The 21188-nt window shown below is 42.2% G+C and overlaps 1 protein-coding gene across 2 annotated transcripts in view; it reads right to left on the bottom strand.

Annotated features, from left to right (window-relative positions):
* LOC126253566 (histone-lysine N-methyltransferase E(z)) overlaps positions 1-21188 on the bottom strand; it is a 111606-nt gene that overhangs the window by 42840 nt on the left and 47578 nt on the right. For both annotated transcript variants that reach the window (XM_049954985.1, XM_049954986.1), the window contains exons 7-8: positions 18115-18215; positions 10103-10280 (exon numbers count right to left, since the gene is read on the bottom strand). In XM_049954985.1, the coding sequence (XP_049810942.1) occupies positions 10103-10280; positions 18115-18215 (279 nt within the window). The remainder of the gene's footprint in view (positions 1-10102; positions 10281-18114; positions 18216-21188) is intronic.

Here is a 21188-nt window from a genome sequence, read left to right as displayed (position 1 = left end):
GAGTGATGACAGATCCTTACTGGGCTTAAGCACAGGAACCATAATACTGTCCCTCCACTAAGAGGTGAAACACCTGGGAGCCTGACAGTTACACACCCAGAAGACGCAGTCTTGTTGTGGGGGACTGACATTTTGAAGCAATTGGTTATGGATGAAATCAGGGCCAGGGGCTGAATTGTGGGAAGAGGAGAGGGCCAGATGTAGTTTCCATTCAGTAGAAGGTGAACAGTAAGATTCTGTCTGACAACAGATAGACTGAATTGCCAAAAACACTGGTACAGGCATGCATCTTCAAATGCAGAGATATGTATACCGGCAGAATACGGCACTGTGGTTGGCAACGTCTATATAAGACAACTAGAGTCTGGGACAGTTGTTACAATGGTTACTGCTGCTACAATGACAGGTTATCAAGATTTAAGTGAATTTGAAAGTGGTGTTATAGTCAGCACATAAGTGATGGGGCACAGCATCTCCGAGGTAGTGACAAAGTGAGGATTTTTCTGTACGACCACTTCACAAGTGCACAGTGAATATCAGGAATCTAGTAAAACTTCAAATCTCAAACATCGCTGCAGCTGGAAAAAGATCCTGCAAGAACAGGATCAACAATGGCTGAAGAGAACCGTTCAACATGACAGAAGTGCAACCCTTCAGCAAATTGATGCAGATTTCAATGCTGGGCCATTAACAACTGTCAGCATGCAAACCATTCAACGAAACATCATCGATATTAGCTTTCAGAGCCGAAGGCACATCCTTGATGACTGCATGACACAAAGCTTTATGCCTCACCTGGGCTCATTAACACCAACATTGGATTGTTGATGACTGGAAACATGTTGCCTCGTCGGACAAGTCTCATTTCAAATTGTATCGAGCAGATGGAAGTGTACGGGTATGGAGACAGCCTCGTGAATCCGTGGACCCTGCATGTCAGCAGGGGACTGTTTAAGCTGGTGGAGGCTCTGTAATGATGTGGGGCGTGTTCAGTTGGAGTGATATGGGACCCCTGATGGATGTACATACGACTGACAGATGACATGTACAGAAGTAACCTGTCTAATCACCTGCATCCATTCATGCCCATTGTGCATTTCGACAGACTTGGTCAATTCCAGCAGGACAATGCAACACCCAACTAGTCCAGAATTGCTACAGAGCTATTCCAGGAACACTCTTCTGAGTTTAAACACTTCCGCTGGCAACCAAATTCCCACACACGAACATTATGGAGCATATCTGGAATGCTTTGCAACGTGCTGTTCAGAAGAGATCTCCACCACCTCGTACTCTTACAGATTTATGGACAGCACTGCAAGATTCATGGTGTTGATTCCTGCCAGTACTACTTCAGACATTAGTCAAGTCCATGACACGTCATGCTGCAGCACTACTGTGTGCTCGTGGGGACCCTACACGGTATTAGGCAGGTGTACCAGTTTCTTTGGCTCTTCAGTGTAAAACATAAGTGAGAATCTTCAATCTGCTGTTTCTGGATGAGGGAGGCAGCCAGATAGGAGGCTACCAGTTGTATATCCTCACCGCCAGTTTTGTATAGACCTTGTTGCTACTGCCTTGGAGGCCGATTTCGTGAAACGGCTTCTGGTGCAGTACACAACTAAGACAATCTCACCCTGTCACTATTACACAGCTAAGCCCCAGGGTCAGATAACAGGATAGGAGAATGAAGGTTCTACAACACTTGTAACAAATTAGTATCAAAGTCACACAAAAAGGGTTTACTTCTCTTTGTGTCTTGTTAAATGACTAAGTCTGCAACACTGCAAAAATTTACAACTACTATCTGTTCACTTCCACGAATTCACTAAACGACATTCCCTGTCTAAGGCAGCCCTGGATGATGATCTATAACTACGTGGGTGAGAGCTGCTCTTCTATCTTCCAAGTAGGCTTTTGTCCGATGTCCGGTCATTGGCAGATTGTACTCGGCTGGCAACTGGCTGAGGTGAAGTTGATATCTTCATCCTCAGCACTGCATGTGGCACTAGTGGAACCCGTGCGGGTGGCGAGTCTCTATGGCACTGGCACCAGCTCACTTCTTTGCACCTATGGTACTTTTGCCCTGGCTGTGTCTTGTTCAGATGACACGGCACTGACATTGATGCCATCACAAAATGTGTTGCAAGGTGTTCCGCAAGAATCAATGGATCCATACAAAGACAATGCGGGAGGGCAAGGTCCAGGATGGAAGACAGCTGTTGGCAACCTTGAAGGGTGCCACTTGTACACGACACCTGTGAAGAAGGGACAGAAGAATTTAGGGAGGAGACAAAGTATTCCCAACACACCCACTTGCTCTGTTTGATTAAGTAACAGGTTTTGGCATGAAGGCGTGTAAAGGTAATAAGATCGGTGCAGGATGGGTGCCGCATAATGCATCGCAAGGCTTGACGGTGATCACAGATGGTGATGGTGATGGCAATGACTGTGCTCCACCAAGGGACCAGCCAGCAGCAAAAGGGGCTTGTGGAGTGGGAGATGTCAGTCGCTGCAGCACAAATAACTGTAGCAGAAATGTCATGGACGATTCCATCACCACAGCCTGATAAAGAGAGGGTAAACACGACCTGAGAGGAGCATAAGGCCAATTAGCATGGCAGAAAGACCAGTGGGGCAATCTGGTCTTTATGAGAAAGTACTCCCCCCCCCCCCCCAAGGACTGATGATCATTAAAATCCCTAAGGAGGAGGAAAGGAGGGGGGAGTTGCTAAAGGAGGGCAGTTAGGGCAGTGGGCGCAGGCGGCCTGTTAGGAGGGGGATTGCAAACTGTGACCACAGAGACCAGGTGGAACCAGACAGCAACTGTTTCCAATGTGGTATGAAGAGGGATCCAAGTGCTAACAACATCCACACGGAACAGTGGGCAAATGCCACCAGAAGCCCTCAAAGGGCAAAGTGCAGAACCCAAGAAGGGTCAGTGAGTGAGAATCAGTTAAATTAGGTTCCTGGAGAATGATACAATCTGGGGAGTAAAAGAAAATAAGGGATTGCAACACAGAAAGCAATGGTACTATCCATTACAACTCCACTGAATAAGCGCAGAACTGGAATCCAAATAGGAGGCAAACAGGCATAAGGGGGCATGAACTGGTCCTTCACCAGGTCACCATTTGTAACCAACAAGGACAGGGTGACCTTAATAAAAAAAAGAGGTCAGACTCAGGTTGTGAGGAGCAGTCGGCACTTCTTGAGGCACCAGAGGGGTCTTGTACCAAGGCTTCTTCTTCTTCTTCTTCTTCAAGGAGGGCAGGGCTTGGAGAGTCAGCAAGCTTCAGTAAGATCTGACCTTGGGGGGCGCACGGGCTGTGCGTCATGTGGTCGACTTGTGGCAGGAGGCTTCCAGTCGACACATCGCTGAACTGTCATTAGTGTGTGTGTACTGCAGAATGACATGTGCAGTAGCCATGGTTATGATGTCAAAACTGCATTGCGAGGTAAGGATGGTGTTATGTTCCCCTGTTGAACTCATATGATTCGATATGGACACTGGTGGGGACAAGGAACATTTCCATTTCAGACATATTTGGATTGGATACTACTACCAATGCCTCAGACATGGAATGTGCACCTGGCCGATTCAGCCAGCCTGCAAGTGGTACAGTGGACGAGTCACGTGTCATGTTAGCACAGCCCAATCTACCCGGTACATCGAAGGATACCACACCCACTACATCAACCGTGGATGTATCGGAGGGGGATTGTAATTGCACTGCATGAACATTTGAAAGGAAAACCAATCAACAGGGGAAGAATACATTAGCGTGAAGGGAAATGTAGTGTCATAGAAATGTCCCACCCTTGGAGCAAGCGTGTGTCAGAAGGAATGTGGTTGACATCTTTCACCTGAATACCAGCAACAATATTTGACTCGTTCTATGCATTAGGTAGTTTCGACTTGCAGTTGGCGTATATTTTTGCTATGGTGAAGGTAGTCCCTATGGCATGTGCATATTCCTCTGACACTACAGAGTCGTGACGAGGAACAAGATTCCTATAACATTTCCAGAATGAAGTGGGAGTGGACATGAAGGTGTGTCAAAGGTTCTTTAAGAACATTTTGCAGATATCAGACAGTAGGATTACAAGGGTTCTTTCACACAAAGTGCAGCACCTGACCCTAAGCAAGGTGCATGCCCCGCTAAAAACAAAACACAAATAGCAAAGGCGGTTGGGGTAGAGAACTTCATGAAACGGTTTCCAGCATATTGTAGCCATTATGCACAGATGACAAACAGCGGATCAGAAGTATTAGTCACCAGACCTGATCATGGGGAAGTTATACCATTTATATAAAGCCGAGCATGGTGATCTAATCTCATACTACATGTTTGGTCAGATATTTAATACACGATTTAATCTGTTCTATCATCCCCCTGTAAGTGATTCCTGCCGTAAATGTGAGCTCTATAACATCAAACATGTCAAACATGCTGTAGCTGACACTACGGAAGAGAAGGGCAAATGGGAATGTGAAAGAGATTTACATCAACGAATGGCCGAGAGCGTGCAGATGAGAATGCATCGCGATGAAGCAGAAGGGAGGCATCAGGACAACGATATGACTGTGATTGTCTTTGATTTGATGAGGGCTTTACTGACACTGGTACTTACGACAGGTATCTGTTACTACAAGTGGCAACTGTGAACATATTGCCTTGGAATGCACGACCTATGTGCCATGAAATCTACTGTGTATGTATGGAGTGAGGGCAAAGCATCCCGAGGACCACAAGAAATTGGATCATGTCTCCTGCATTACACTGAACATAACATCCAAACAAAGCGACTGATTATGTAGTCGGATCAATGTGGCAGGCAAAATAGGAATATAAAAATGGCCTTACTGTGTCAATTAATGGTTTTGCATGAAGACTTCCATCAAAAGTAATCCATCATAAATTCCTAATCAGTGGACATTCATACCTACCACATGATCAGGACTTCGGTATCATCGTGAAGAACAGGAAATTTCACCCGAATATATACACACCCTCTGACTGGATGAATGTCATAATCACTGCATGAAAACAACAACCCTTCACCGCTATACTGATGACAAGAAATGATTTCATGTCCATAGTACGTTTAGAAAGAAACATATGTAATCATAAAGTGTAGACACAAAATACCAGGATGAAATGGATCCATATTTAGTGGCTTCAGTATAAAGCATCCTCTTCCCATATCATGTTTTATAAGTACTCCAATGAGCCAGATGTCCCATTTGCTGACGTCAGTTTTGCTAAGTGAGGGTCAAAAGTAATTGAGACTCTGGACGTATTATATCCCAATGGACACACTATTATCGTATTTACTCGAATCTAAGCCGCACCTGAAAAATGAGACGGCCTGCCGCCGCTCGCGGCATGGCTTTCTTTTGTGCGTGCTACCACCGCTTACAAAAAAAAAAGGGCGAGAGGAATCGTCTCATTAGCGAAACAATGGCAAGAGACTGCTATTTGTTGTTACTTACACAGCTGCTTTCTTTGATAATGATCAACAAGAACCAAATAATAGACTGCGTATGATGAACATGTTCTGAATGAGAGTTAGGCGAACATTTTTCTCCGTTTGAAAATCTTTGTGGCCGCTTCTTTAGTACATCAAATTCTGCACAGAAATCAGAGTCATCTTAGATTTAAAAATCTAGTCAGTTGCCGTGCTTCATTTCTGACTGTATCACTATTAGGCATAAGAATAATACGAATATAAACATGACACGATACGTATATTCTTCCGCGTTTGCTGTTGTCTCACTCTAGTTTCGTAGTTTATTAGGCAGACAGGATTTAAACGAGATAGCAGCAAACACGAAGGAATACATGGCAAAATGTTTATATTCGTATTATTCTTATGGTGAAGAGAATAATGCATGTGATTCACATTTCATCAGGTTCCTATTAGCAACCATCTCTTCTCACAGGTAGGAAAAAATTCAGAACGTAGAGTTGAAATATTGACAAACATCCCAAACAGTCTTGCCAGTCGGATTTTCATAGTACATTGAAATTCTGCTACATTCATAGATGAGCAATACGGAATTTGTATTTACTTCATTGGATAATGTATGAAAATGCAGTGGTCGAAACTCGGGGCGGAGAAAAAAAGCTCGCCTTCCACCTTTTTTTTTTAAATTTATTTACTATCGCTATCGGGTGGAGAAATGTAGGGTCCCCCTGAATAGGTCAGGTGTGCACTACACGCCGGAAGCGGCTACAAGGGTAGCGGAGTACGTGTGGAGTGCACATGGGGGTTTTTTAGGTTAGAGAATTTCCTCCGTAGGCCCGACAAGACGCCTCCTGAGACGCAGCAAGGTAGGAGTAGGCCAAATGCAACAGGGAATAACAATATTAATGTGCCAATAGTAAACTGCAGGAGCGTCTATAGAAAGGTCCCAGAACTGCTCTCATTAATAAACGGTCACAACGCCCATATAGTACTAGGGACAGAAAGTTGGCTGAAACCAGACGTAAACAGTAATGAAATCCTAAACTCAGATTGGAATGTGTACCGCAGAGACAGGCTGGACAGTGAAGGGGGAGGCGTGTTTATAGCGATAAGAAGTGCAATAGTATCGAAGGAAATTGACGGAGATCCGAAATGTGAAGTGACTTGGGTGAAGGTCATGGTTAAAGCAGGCTCAGACATGGTAATTGGATGTCTTTATAGGCCCCCTGGCTCAGCAGCTGTTGTGGCTGAGCACCTGAAGGATAATTTGGAAAATATTTCGAGTAGATTTCCCCACCATGTTATAGTTCTGGGTGGAGATTTTAATTTGCCGGATATAGACTGGGAGACTCAAACGTTCATAACGGGTGGCAGGGACAAAGAATCCAGTGAAATTTTTTTAAGTGCTTTATCTGAAAACTACCTTGAGCAGTTAAACAGAGAACCGACTCGTGGTGATAACATACTAGACCTTCTGGTGACAAACAGACCCGAACTATTTGAAACAGTTAATGCAGAACAGGGAATCAGCGATCATAAAGCGGTTACTGCATCGATGATTTCAGCCGTAAATAGAAATATTAAAAGAGGTAGGATGATTTTTCTGTTTAGCAAAAGTGACAAAAGGCAGATTTCAGAGTACCTGACGGCTCAAAACAAAAGTTTTGTCTCAAGTACAGATAGTGTTGAGGATCAGTGGACAAAGTTCAAAACCATCGTACATTATGCGTTAGATGAGTATGTGCCAAGCAAGATCGTAAGAGATGGAAAAGAGCCACCGTGGTACAACAACCGAGTTAGGAAACTGCTGCGGAAGCAAAGGGAACTTCACAGCAAACATAAACATAGCCAAAGCCTTGCAGACAAACAAAAATTACGCGAAGCGAAATGTAGTGTGAGGAGGGCTATGCGAGAGGCGTTCAATGAATTCGAAAGTAAAGTTCTATGTATTGACTTGGCAGAAAATCCTAAGAAATTTTGGTCTTATGTCAAAGCGGTAGGTGGCTCAAAACAAAATGTCCAGACACTCTGTGAACAAAATGGTACTGATACAGAGGATGACAGACTAAAGGCCGAAATACTAAATGTCTTTTTCCAAAGCTGTTTCACAGAGGAAGACTGCACTGTAGTTCCTTCTCTAGATTGTCGCACAGATGACAAAATGGTAGATATCGAAAATAGACGACAGAGGGATAGAGAAACAATTAAAATCTATCAAAAGAGGAAAGGCCGCTGGAGCTGATGGGATACCAGTTCGATTTTACACAGAGTACGCGAAGGAACTTGCCCCTCTTCTTGCAGCGGTGTACCGTAGGTCTCTAGAAGAGCGTAGCATTCCAAAGGATTGGAAAAGGGCACAGGTCATCCCCGTTTTCAAGAAGGGACGTCGAACAGATGTGCAGAACTATCGACCTATATCTCTAACGTCTATCAGTTGTAGAGTTTTGGAACACGTATTATGTTCGAGTATAATGACTTTTATGGAGACTAGAAATCTACTCTGTATGAATCAGCATGGGTTTCGAAAAAGACGGTCGTGTGAAACCCAGCTCGCGCTATTCGTCCACGAGACTCAGAGAGCCATAGACACGGGTTCACAGGTAGATGCCGTGTTTCTTGACTTCCGCAAGGCGTTCGATACAGTTCCCCACAGTCGTTTAATAAACAAAGTAAGAGCATATGGACTATCAGACCAATTGTGTGATTGGATTGAAGAGTTCCTAGATCACAGAACACAGCATGTCATTCTCAATGGAGAGAAGTCTTCCGAAGTAAGAGTGATTTCAGGTGTGCCGCAGGGGAGTGTCATAGGACCGTTGCTATTCACAATATACATAAATGACCTTGTGGATGACATCGGAAGTTCACTGAGGCTTTTTGCAGATGATGCTGTGGTGTATCGAGAGGTTGTAACAATGGAAAATTGTACTGAAATGCAGGAGGATCTGCAGCGAATAGACGCATGGTGCAGGGAATGGCAATTGAATCTCAATGTAGACAAGTGTAATGTGCTGCGAATACATAGAAAAAAAGATACCTTTTCATTTAGCTACAATATAGCAGGTCAGCAACTGGAAGCAGTTAATTCCATAAATTATCTGGGAGTACGCATTAGGAGTGATTTAAAATGGAATGATCATATAAAGTTGATCGTTGGTAAAGCAGATGCCAGACTGAGATTCATTGGAAGAATCCTAAGGAAATGCAATCCGAAAACAAAGGAAGTAGGTTACAGTACGCTTGTTCGCCCACTGCTTGAATACTGCTCAACAGTGTGGGATCCGTACCAGATAGGATTGATAGAAGAGATAGAGAAGATCTAACGGAGAGCAGCGCGCTTCATTACAGGATCATTTAATAATCGCGAAAGCGTTACGGAGATGATAGATAAACTCCAGTGGAAGACTCTGCAGGAGAGACGCTCAGTAGCTCGGTACGGGCTTTTGTTGAAGTTTCGAGAACATACCTTCACCGAGGAGTCAAGCAATATATTGCTCCCTCCTACGTATATCTCGCGAAGAGACCATGAGGACAAAATCAGAGATATTAGAGCCCACACAGAGGCATACTGACAATCCTTCTTTCCACGAACAATACGAGACTGGAATAGAAGGGAGAACCAATAGAGGTACTCAGGGTATCCTCCGCCACACACCGTCAGGTGGCTTGCGGAGTATGGATGTGGATGTAGATGTAGAGGTTTTGGCACCAGTATTTATCTTTGTGCCTACAAAGCATGCCTGTGTAGCGCTACATGTATTCAATGGCAGAAGTTAGTTGTGGCGGCACCTATAGACATTTTTCAGAACTTCCGCTTGCTTTGCACTTGATTCTAAGCCGCAGGCGGTTTTTGGATTACAAAAACCGGAAAAAAATGTGCGGCTTAGATTCGAGTAAATACGGTAACAAGTTGAAAAAGACCGATTTAATGACCTCGCTGCAATTCGTACCCCCGGTGTACCACGGTTATTACCGTAACTTGAAGACATCTGCACAGCCGTGTGGAGACACCATCCCTGTAAATGACGACATGGATGATGAACATTAATGCCTCATGTGTATCTTGTCCAATGTTTGACTACAGTGTGTAAAGCAGTAACGGCCTATCCCACATGGTTCATGTATTACGGCCAAGTGCACCGAAACAATAGTGGCCTAACCCACACAAAAACTGTCTAAAAACACTATTACGATTAACTCCACGTATAGCCAATTACCGGACACCATACCACGTTATGTATACCACACTCACTGCTATATGCCGCAATCACTACCTTACACATCAATTCTACAAATGTCAATATCTTCGAGTGGCCATTCCTACACACCAGTGTGCTGTGGGTTAGGCCACAATAGTGCTGATAGCCCCATATATCACATGCAATGAAAATTTTACCTCAATATAAATGTGTGAAATTTTCATTAAAATTCCTTGTTGCCATCTAACAATGAGTCCAGGCCCAAAACAACTTAATAAGAAATAAATTGTTCATTCAAAAGTAGTGTGGCTGGTTGTAGTTTACTTCGTTATTGACATTTCAAAAACAACAAGTGTTCTGAATTCATCATGGATAAATTATGTCTATATGAGGCCTTTACTCAGCAGTGAAATATGAATGGCTGTTCATACCTTTATCATATTTGTTACTGTCATTGCTGTCTTCAGAGCTTGCTTCATTTCCAGAATCAACAGACGCCTGTTTGCGTACTTTACGAGGACGCTGACTAGGATTTTGTGCATCAGCAGCAACGTCACTCTCTTCCTTGCTCCGTTCTGCTATAGCTGCCAATTTCTCTCGCATGCCCTCCTGAATTACAGAGAGAGAGATTAAATAGAAATTCAATCCCAAATTATAAAATATGTGTAACTACACTCATGCTCATAAATTAAGGATAACTGCAGAATCTGCTGCCACACAACATGGCACTACACAAAACTGGCACTAATAGCATAGGCACATAGGGAACACACACGACACAGATCTGTAAGTACACGCTATTGGTAATAAGTTGAGAAAACCATCCCGAAAGACACGATACAAAACACCACTGTTTCCTGCACATGTACTCTAACATCAATATGGGATATGATCACCATGCACACGTACACAGGCCGCACAACGGGTTGGCATACTCTGGATCAGGTGGTCAAGCAGCTGCTGGAGTATAGCCTGCCTTTCTTGCACCAGTGCCTGTCGGAGCTCCTGAGGTGTCGTAGGGGTTTGAAGATGTGCAGCGATATATCGACCGGGAGCATCCCAGACATGCTTGATGGGGTTTAGGTCTGGAGAACAGGCAGGCCACTCCATTCGCCTGATATCTTCTGTTTCAAGATACTCCTCCATGATGGCAGCTTGGTGGGGCCGTGCATTATCATCCATCAGGAGGAAGGTAAGACCCAATGCACCCCTGAAAAGGCGAACATACTGGTGCAAAACGATGTCTCGATACACCTAACCTGTTACAGTTTCTCTGTCAAAGACAAGCACAAGTGTATGTGCACCCAACATAATCCCACCCCACACAATCAAACCACAACCTCCATATAGGTCCCTTTCAAGGACATTAAGGGGTTGGTATCTGGTTCCTGGTTCACACCAGATGAAAACCTGGCAAGAATCACTGTTCAGGCTATACCTGGACTCGTCCATGAACTTAACCTGGGACCACTGTTCCAATGACAATGTACTGTGTTCTTGACACCATGCTTTACAGGATCTCCTGTGATCAGGGGTCAGTGGACTGTACCTTGCAAGTCTCTGGGCGAATAAACCATGTCTGTTCAGTCGTCTGTAGACTGTGTGCCTGGAGACAACTGTAAGGTCCTGCAGTACTCCATGGCAGTCTGCAGGCACTGACGGTGAGATATCGGTTTCTTGTGGTGTTGTACACTGTGGACGTCCCATACTGTAGCGCCTGGACACGTTTCCAGTCTGCTGGAATCATTGCCATAATCTTGAGCTCACACTTTGTAGCACAAGGAGGGCCCGTGCTATGACCTGCTGGTGTTTGACCAGCCTCCAGTCGCCCTAGTATTCTACCCCTCATAATGTCATCCATATGTGTTCTTTGAGCCATTTTCAACACACAGTCACCATTATTAGCATGTCTGAAAACATCTGCACACTTACTCGCTGCACCATACTCTGACATGCATCAACACACCTCAACGTATGTGGACTGCTGCCAGCACCACTGTGAGACGACTGCAGGTCAAATGCACTGCATGGTCATACCCGAGGTGATTTAAGCCAGCAAACCGCCCACCAGAGTGATGTTTCAACATGTATCAGCATTATCCTTATTTTATGAGCATGAGTGTAGATATGACCATTTCAGCCACCCATATGCACACGTACAAAACAATGTAATTCTTATTTTGTAATGTGCACTTGCAACTGGTACTCCCTTATCAACTGCCAGACAAAGACAACCATGAGAATTTGCCTGGCAATACATTACCCTGCAAAATATCCTCTCTCCAACATCATAAACTTTAAAATTTAATTATGAAAATCCTATAAGAACCACTGGCAAATTATAAAAGTTAACACATATTTACAACATTGGTGCACCCTGAATGGAATACAAGCAATGAATGGATGCACACGTTAACAAGAAACTCAACATTCAAGATTAGGATATGGCCTTATATCATTCTCCAGAGTGCACAGACAGATAGGTATACTGTTCTGGCACTGTGACCCAAATGGGAACAACAACACAGCAATAATCAAACAGATGTGAGACTGAAGTCTTTCTTGGCTGTATCTTGAAGGGAGCCTTCTCAGATAACATACGAGTGTTTAAGTGGCACAATATTTTGATGTCAAACTTAGATGCCATAGTCAGGTCATTTGATGTGCACTGTCTCCACTCCAGTTGGCCTCTCTGTTAGCATGTGTCTTCAGACGCCCCAACTAATCTCCTTGCTCAGCAGTCACTAGTGTGCTGATATGAAATACATAACAGTTTCAATGCTAGGTCCCATACTTTACTGATGAAGTTCACAATGTCCTTGCCCATGAGGTTGTGAGAAAGGCAGATTTTTCACTATCTCCTCAATAACAAAGTCCCAATAGGAGGCAGTCATATTTGTGTCCAGGGTCACTTTGTTTTGTATGGGGCAGGGGGAGGAGGGTAGAGCTGAATACACATTTAATATTCTTTTTCTTTCGAATGTAACTGATTCTTCTTGATGTATGAGGAATGTGCAATAGGAAGGCTGTGGTGCAAGATTTGTTTGCCTTCACAGTCTGGGTCAGAAAGCATAACTTTCTGATGATAATATATCTGTTTCTCTTTAACAAAGTTTTCATACATTACAACTCATGCTCGGGACTTTCCTGGTCAAAAAGAACGAGTGTTCTGTGAACAAGTATACATAGTACATCATTTTTCCGCACCCAATATTGACGAATGGGCACATGTAGATACAAGACATCAAAGGTGGACTTTTTATTGATACTGTGGCCATAGCAAGTAGAAGAGAAAGTGTGCTGACTCGCTGTGTATTAAGACAGGTAGCATAGTACAGTCGACATGCCCACGAACTACAACCAGCACTACCGCTTGCGACTCAAGTTGATGCGATTTTGCCATATCGGAAAGTGTGCGTTGATACTGTAGTGTCTGTGCTTATTTACTGAGTTCGTTGAGGGTTGTGAGTGAATGTTGGAGAGTTGTAGGCTACTGTGATAAAGCGGTGTTAAGAGTTATGGTTACCTGTATTAAAAAAAGAAGAAGAACAAAAAACGTCTGCATGTTTTGTTTCAGTGTGTGGATCTAGCTACAGAGAAAATAAAAGTAAACATTTTTTTACACCTCCAAAAAATGAAGTATAGTTTTCCAAATGGATGAGAGCAATACCTCAGAAAGACAAGAGCGCTGACTCACAGTTGTTTTATGTGTGATTCACATTTCTGTGAAGAACTTATCACAAAAGCAGACTTGTTTGTCATCAATGGTAAACAAGTTAAAATTCCAAGACAAAGGTGGTCTCTAAAACCAGGAGTGGTTTCTCATTTATTTCCCAGTTTACCAAAATATGCATCAAAAGTATCACACAACAGAAAATTGACAGTAAAACACTCGCAAGAGAGAAGTCATGGCAAAGAAAATATTGAGCAAGAAGTTACAATCTATCTCAGTGCTTCATCTGTCAAGGAAAATTTGTGGAATGAAACGGTACCATACGCAGCAGTAATTTCATTAAGAAGAACAGTAAAAGTGTAAGAAACTGGAAGCTGTGTGATTACGTAATAAATTAAGAACAGCGAGTGCCAAAATAAACTTCTGCAAAAGTTGCTCTCAGACAGAAAGAGTATGAGGGCTCAGTCAAATCTCCTAGATCATTTCTAAACTCAGTAAGAAACTGAAAAATATAGTAGACACTATAATAAGGAATGGAAATTGAGAAACAATAAGGAAATGTGATATGATAAAGAGTTTCTTCTCGACAGTGTGCTTTTAAAAATTACATCATCCAAAGGATACAGATATTGTTTGAAGCATGGACTGTTGCCACTTCCTTCCAAAACACATCTACGAAATTTAGTAAAGGGTCTCAGATGCTCATACGGAATCAATATGCATGCTGTGGAAGCAATTAAGAATTATTTTTGAGAAGAATGGTGTTAAAACAAACACTTAGATGTGTTCGAGTTTTGATGAAGTTAAGCTCCAAAAAGAACTGCATTTCAATAGCACTTCGTTCAATGTTGATGGTTTTATCAATTTATGGGGAATACACTCCAGAAAACCGTAAGAATAAACTTGCAAATTATGCTCTGGTGTTTATGTTTGTTCCTCTACTGTGTAACTGGATCCAACGTGTTATTTTGTATGCTAGTCGCAATGTAACTCCCGGTGACATCATCTCACACATATTGATTCAAGTAATTATCCAGCAAGAGCAAACCGGAACAAAAATTACTGCATTCACTTCCAATGGCAGACAACCGAATAAAAAGGTCTGGCAGTGTCTAGGAACTAGTGGCAGAGAAAATAAAGTTACTTGCTCTGTATCAAATCCAGTTAATGAAACCAGAAGAATTTTTGTATTTTCAGACACTATTCATGTAACAAAATGCATAAGGTACAATATTTGTGATAAATTGGAGGTACTTTCCAACAATGGGATCACTAACTACAATTTTTATTGAAGAGTTTATGAACAAGATAATTCCCCAGATTAAAAGTTTGCCACAAGTTAACTTCCACCCACTTGGATCTGTCGTCATTTCAAATGATGAATGTAACATTAGCTCTGCAGTTATTCAGTAACTCAGTAGCCAATGGAATAAAATTCTTCAGGGAGACTGAAATGGCAGGATATGAAGGCAGTGAATCAACGAAATCATTCACTAGAGGTATCAACAACTTAGTGGATGCTCTTAACTCTTCATTTCCGAAGGAATACAAAAACTTGGAGATTCACAAAAATTTAATGATTTGAAAAGCATTCTTGTCGACAGAAGTAACAGCTTTGCTTCCAAAAGAACTCTTCAGTCTCCAAGAGTAACAACTGAAAGTACATTAGGAATATCTGTTTACTTGTGGAAAAGAGGTTTCAGCTACATCCTCCAAGATTAACAATTGAAAGTACATTAGGAATATCTGTTTACTTGTGGAAAAGAGGTTTCAGCTACGTCCTGACAGCAAAATTTAATCATGATCATTTTGAACGTCATTTCAGTATCATAAGTTCTCCGAGTTGCAATGATTATCCATCAGTAATAGACTTCCTGACTTTGCACATGTTTTCAGTGTGTTTACATCATTCCTGTTAAACTTTCATTATCGTCCGGTGGAAACTGTGAAAGTAAATGTGAATTTTCTTTGATATCAGCAGTAATGCAGATGCATGTGTTATCTAGAGATTGGAAATAAAAATTGAGAGAGTGAGTGAGAGAGAGAGAGAGAGAGAGAGAGAGAGAGAGAGAGAGAGAGAGGGAGAGAGAGAGAGAGAGAAGAAGAAGAAGAGAGAGAGAGTTGTGGTGGTGGTGGTGGTGGTGGTAAATGTTGTGTCTAGCATAACTTCACAGAGGCTCAACCCAATCCACAACATATGCTGGAAACCCTTGAAAGCTCCTCAGCAGAAGAATGTTTAGTTTATTATCTGGCACGTTACGTGGTGCATCAAGCAAGAAGATTCACAAAATGCCTCAAGTGTTTATGCCTTCTAAATGGGAATTTGTATGACATGCCATTCTCTTTACTGACGTCTATTAGAGATTATGGCTCTTCTACAAGAAAGACATTTCTCATGCACCCATTGAAAGGCATCTCCAATATTCTTATCCAGGTGGACAATATCATTACGGTGAAACTTCTTGAGGCCAGTTTACGGAGCGATTTTTTTTTACGAATGTTTAAATAGTATGTATCACATTAATGTTGAAAAATCAAATGTTGGATGCTGCGAAGATCATGTGATGGACATCGTTCGTATGCTGTTTCCTCTTTATACGATATGCCAGTTTTACATGGGCACTAAACAAATTTGGAAGGAGCTGAAGTCTTCAAAAACTTCAAAGATTGTCCAGAAACTGTCTAAACTAGCAGGCAACTGATGTCTACTGAAGTAAGTTAATTATATCCACATACTTTTCAATTAGTGGCATAAATTTCTTGAAATTATGAGCTCATGTGTTGTCACTGCCATAGTAAAATGTACTTACATGGGTCACAAGTGGAGCAGTTGATATCTTGTGGCAGAAATGGTCAACTAGGAGAGTCAGCACATTTTATCTTCTACTTGCTATGCTATTGCCGAGTTGATATCAGCAGTAACGCAGATGCATGTGTTATCTAGATATTGGAAATAAAAATTGAGAGAGTGAGTGAGTGAGTGAGAGAGAGAGAGAGAGAGAGAGAGAGAGAGAGAGAGAGAGAAGAAGAAGAAGAAGAAGAAGAGAGAGAGAGAGTTGTGGTAGTGGTGGTGGTAAATGTTGTGTCTAGCATAACTTCACAGAGGCTCAACCCAATCCACAACATATGCTGGAAACCCTTGAAAGATGTGTTCGATTCATCAGGAAGTCCATAAAAGATAAATGTCATCTTTTCACAGCACTGGAGGCTGGGTAGAGCACCTGTGAGCATAGTGGAGGTGCAACTGTTGCTCCATGAAGCTTTCCTGGAGTGTGGGAAAATGGTAGCGGAATTGATATCATTGATTGATGGATGACTCAGTTTATTTCTCTGTTGCCTTTCGACACCAAGCAACGATTTTCATTAACTACTGAGGGTATAGCTGCTGTCCTCGTTACAGTTGCTGTTACACACGCTGATTCCAATGGGTTCTTTGATCACAGAATCCCACTAGGTAGATGCACTGGGATAGTATTTCCAAAGTCATCAAATATAATTGTATTTTATTAATGACACTGTGTTCAGCAATAGGAAATTTGTCGAAAATGCAATTTTCAATATGGCACTCTAAGCAACATTCTAAAATTGTTCATACTGACTGACCAATGTGACTGCTACCATATTCACAAGGAATTTTATAAATTCAAAGACCACCAAGCTGACTGTTTTTCTTTACTGGGTGCTGCTCAAGAATGCCTATTTTATCTGGCAGGGGTGCTACAGGCTAATCATCTTCTGACGCCTGAGTATGTGTGTTTTTGTTTCTTAGAGATGGCCAATGTACTATCTCGTTCAATATAGCCATTCTTTTGGTATATGTTTGTCAGATATCTGGGAACAAGATATTAAATGTAGCATTCTCTATGAAACAAAAACACAGATGCTCATACTATCAGAAGATGATACGCTTATAGCACTCCATCCTTTCTCCAGAGCTACAAGAAATAAAATAGGGAGTCTTGGATAGATATGGTATTAAATACTTTCCAACCATCCAAGAAAATTAGAGAGATGCTGTGTCCACTAAAAGACAGCCCTGATCTGACTGTACCTGGAATTTATAAAATTCCTTATGAGTGTAGCAGCAGTTACATTAGTCAGTCAATGCGAATGATTTCAGAACAATGCATAGAGCACCATATTGACAAATCTGCTATTGCTGAATGCATTTTCATAAATAAACATACAATTATATTTGATGGATATGGAAATACTATCCCAATGGATGTACCTAGTGGGATTTTGCTATCAAAGAAAGCATTGGAATCAGAATGTATAACAACAACTTTAACCAGGACAGTGGCTATACCCTCAGCAGTCCATGGAAATGGGTACTCAATGCTGAAAGGCAACAGAAAAATAAATTGAGTCATCCATCCTCCAATGATATCAATATCGTTAACAATGATCTTTCATCAAAAGATATCAACATCATCTCTGGTAACATATGGAAGTTCCATGGCCTTGTGATACCTCCATGGCATAATTTGGCCAACTAAATCATGTAGTAATGGCTTAACAGAAATCTCCTGGTGTAAATGATGGAGAAAGTCGAAAGCTTGAGGCTGTACAAATTTGATGCAGCGAGAGCATATTACCTTAACAGTTCAACAGATATCTTTTCAGATACATATCAATGAGATGAAGTGCACAACTGTAAAGCCATAATGAGAATGCCAAACAAAAACACATATTACTACCTGGAAAATCACTGAAATAAGAGTTAACCTCCACATACAATAAACTAAATTCCTTCTTCTAATTACTTACTAGGAGCATGTAACAATCTGGTCCACATGGCTCTGAGAATGGTTTGAGATCAGGACCTTTCCTTTTCTGCAAATTGGGCCCCGGATGGTATGCTTGAAGTCCTAAAACAACAATTAGTATCAGATTACTGTTTCTAAATTCCTGATTTTTCACCTGTCAATTTAATCACATCTAAATTGAGATCATAATATTAAATATAAGATTACCTATCTACAAAAGGGGCCCCAAAAGCAGAAAAAATGCCTACTAACAAGGTGGCAGCAGATGCAGCCTCAGGAAATAAAAGATTCATTAATCTGGCAAAAGACAAGAAGGATTGGAGGTAATGAGCCTAATCAATTACTTTCCCTTGACCAGCAGACCCTCATAACTTGCCTTTTTAATTACCACTTAAAATCATTTACTGGAACATGTTCTACCCTTCTGACTATTTTTTTGCTCGAGTTGTACATTTCTCTTACTGTTATCTAGCAATTACAATTTTTTTCTGCGCCTATCTGATATCAAGTTAAGAGGAGAGTGAGAAACTGTTGGGGAGGGAAGAGTTCAGAACCAACAAATCTTTAGGCCTGCAGGAATATTTCTCAAAGGCAATGTGACTTTCAGAGGACTAAATCACATCCAAAGACTAACAGGTATTCTAATGAAAAATAACACTAAATGCAACCTCTCTCCCTCTCCCCCTCCCATCTCCCTCAATATTCTTTTTGTTCATTTGTGTATGTATTATCAGCAAAGTGAACTGAAGACCATCATGTTTATACCTAAGAAATAGGGAGAATGGGTAGTAATAGCATACACTTCAATATGCTTAAAATGGGAGTGCTGACAATTGCTACAAGTGTATCACTGTTTACCTGTGAAAAAACTTGCAGAAGACAAAAATCTGATTTCAAAATCCTAATATGATGTTCACTGTCTTGTTTACATGCTAAGCCTGAATCAATTTTGCTAACCCAATTAAATATCAGTTTCCCAAGTGTCACGTGTCTGCTACAAATGGTGTATATAAATCAGCTGCTCCAATTCAGTCAACATAGTGAAGTTAGTTCATCAGTGTCTTCATAATTTTTAATAAAATCTCAGGTTGACAGCCGATTCAACGTGTCGTTCACCAGGAATGCTATCTTCAGGCAAACTGTTGGATTCATGTCTCGTCCGGGTCTTTATAGCTGCTGAACCATGGGTTTCTCTGCATCCTTGGTGCTGGTGGGAACAATCAGGCGCAAATGGAATTGGTGCAACAGCACATGGTGTAGGGGGGTGGGGAGGGCGAGGCAGAGGCAGCGCTGCAGGTCCTGGCGTCTCGTGTTCAGAGAGGCACTTTGTGATGCAAAGCTGTGTGTGTCCAATATATTGTTTTCCACATTCACAGAAAATGCTGTAGAACCCCGGTGTTCTTAAACCCAAGTTGTTATTCTTTGATCCCAGCATATTCCTGATTTTTTCTGGAAGACAGAAGATGGTTTTGATCTTGTTCATCTCCAGTATCCTGGCAATCTTTTCCATGGGCGGCCCTGTGTATGGGAGGAATGCTGAGCCCTTGTTGTCCACTTCTTCCTGAAGGTGGTGGTGGTGGCCACCATCGTCATCCTCCTCTCCCTGCTGCTCCTTCTTTCTCATCCTGAGAGCACATCTAATCTGTGTTTCAGTCTAGCCATTCTTCTGGAAGGTTTTCTTCAGGTGCTGCATCTCAGTAGGTGGACTGTCCTTTTCCCATATGTTGGGTGCTCTGTGGACAAGGGTATTGAGTGCGGAATTCCATTGTGCTAAGTGATGGCAGCGGTTGGAGTTGAGCTACAGATCCGTATGTGTTTTCTTTCGGTAGACCGAGTGTTCCTGTGTGACATCCATTTTCTTCTTTATTAGGATATCGAGGAAGGGTAGGCACCCATTTTCTTCTGATTCCATTGTGAACTTTATGTTCTTGTGTATGCTGTTCAGATGGTTGAGAAATTCTTTAGGGGGTCCTCGCCATGCGGCAAGACCACGAAAGTATCATCCACGTAACGATAAAAGACATTGGGATTAAGGAGGGCTGTTTCTGATGTTATGCCCTCAAAGTATTCCATGTGCAAGGTTAACAATACACGGTGCAAGTAGGGATCCCATAGTGGCTCCATCCACCCATTGGTAAAACTTGCACCCCCACACTGGAAATACGTGGTTGTGAGTGAATGGCGGAATAATTCCACTGTGTCTTCATTGAAATGGTTCTCAAGTAGTTTCAAGGAGTCCTCTAGCAGTAAGTAACCTTGTGAAGAGGGATGTGACATCAAAGCTGACCATAACATAATTTTTGTCCAGACGCAACTCCTTGAGTGTCTTAACAAGCTCTGTGGAATTCTTGATGTATGGGGACATTTGCCCATGAGAGGCTTCAGTAGTTGTGCCAGGTGTTTGGCTATACCATAGGTGGGAGAATTTATCGTGTCTACTAATGGACGTAGTGGTGCCTCCCTCTTGTTTATCTTGGGGAGCCTGTATAACCACGGTGGAACCAGAGCTCTGGGGTAAAGCCTTTTTACCAGATCCTGGCCCAGACCCGAGTTGTTGAGAAGAGCGATGGTCTCTCTAGTCACACCTATTGTGCTGTCCTTCTCCACTTGTTTGTAGGCCTTGTCCTGCAGCAGTGAACTGACCAGGTAAAAAGGCTTTACCCCAGAGCTCCAGTTCCACCACAGTTATACGGACTCCCAAGACTCTCAAGAGGGAGGCACCACTATGTCTGGTAGTAGACACAATAAAGTGTCCTACCTATGGTATATTCAAACACCTGGCACGACTACTCAAGCCTCTTATGGATAAATTTCCCCACCACATCAAGAATTCCACGGAGTTTGTTAAGACACTCATGGAATGGCATCTTGACAAAAATGATATTATGGTCAGCTTTGACTTCACATTCCTATTTATGAGGTTACTGATAGAGGACTACTTGAAACTACTTGAGGATCATTTCAGCAAAGACACAGTCACAGTGGAATTATTCCGCCATGCACTCACAACCACGTATTTCCAGCAGTGTGGGGGCATATCCTCACTGACAACACGTATCGCCAGCCTGCAAATGG

The sequence above is a fragment of the Schistocerca nitens genome, chromosome 4 (assembly GCF_023898315.1).
Source record: "Schistocerca nitens isolate TAMUIC-IGC-003100 chromosome 4, iqSchNite1.1, whole genome shotgun sequence".
In the NCBI taxonomy this organism is placed as follows: domain Eukaryota; kingdom Metazoa; phylum Arthropoda; class Insecta; order Orthoptera; family Acrididae; genus Schistocerca; species Schistocerca nitens.
The sequence above is the reverse complement of the archived record's forward strand: the minus strand, read 5'-3'. Positions and strand labels throughout refer to the sequence as shown.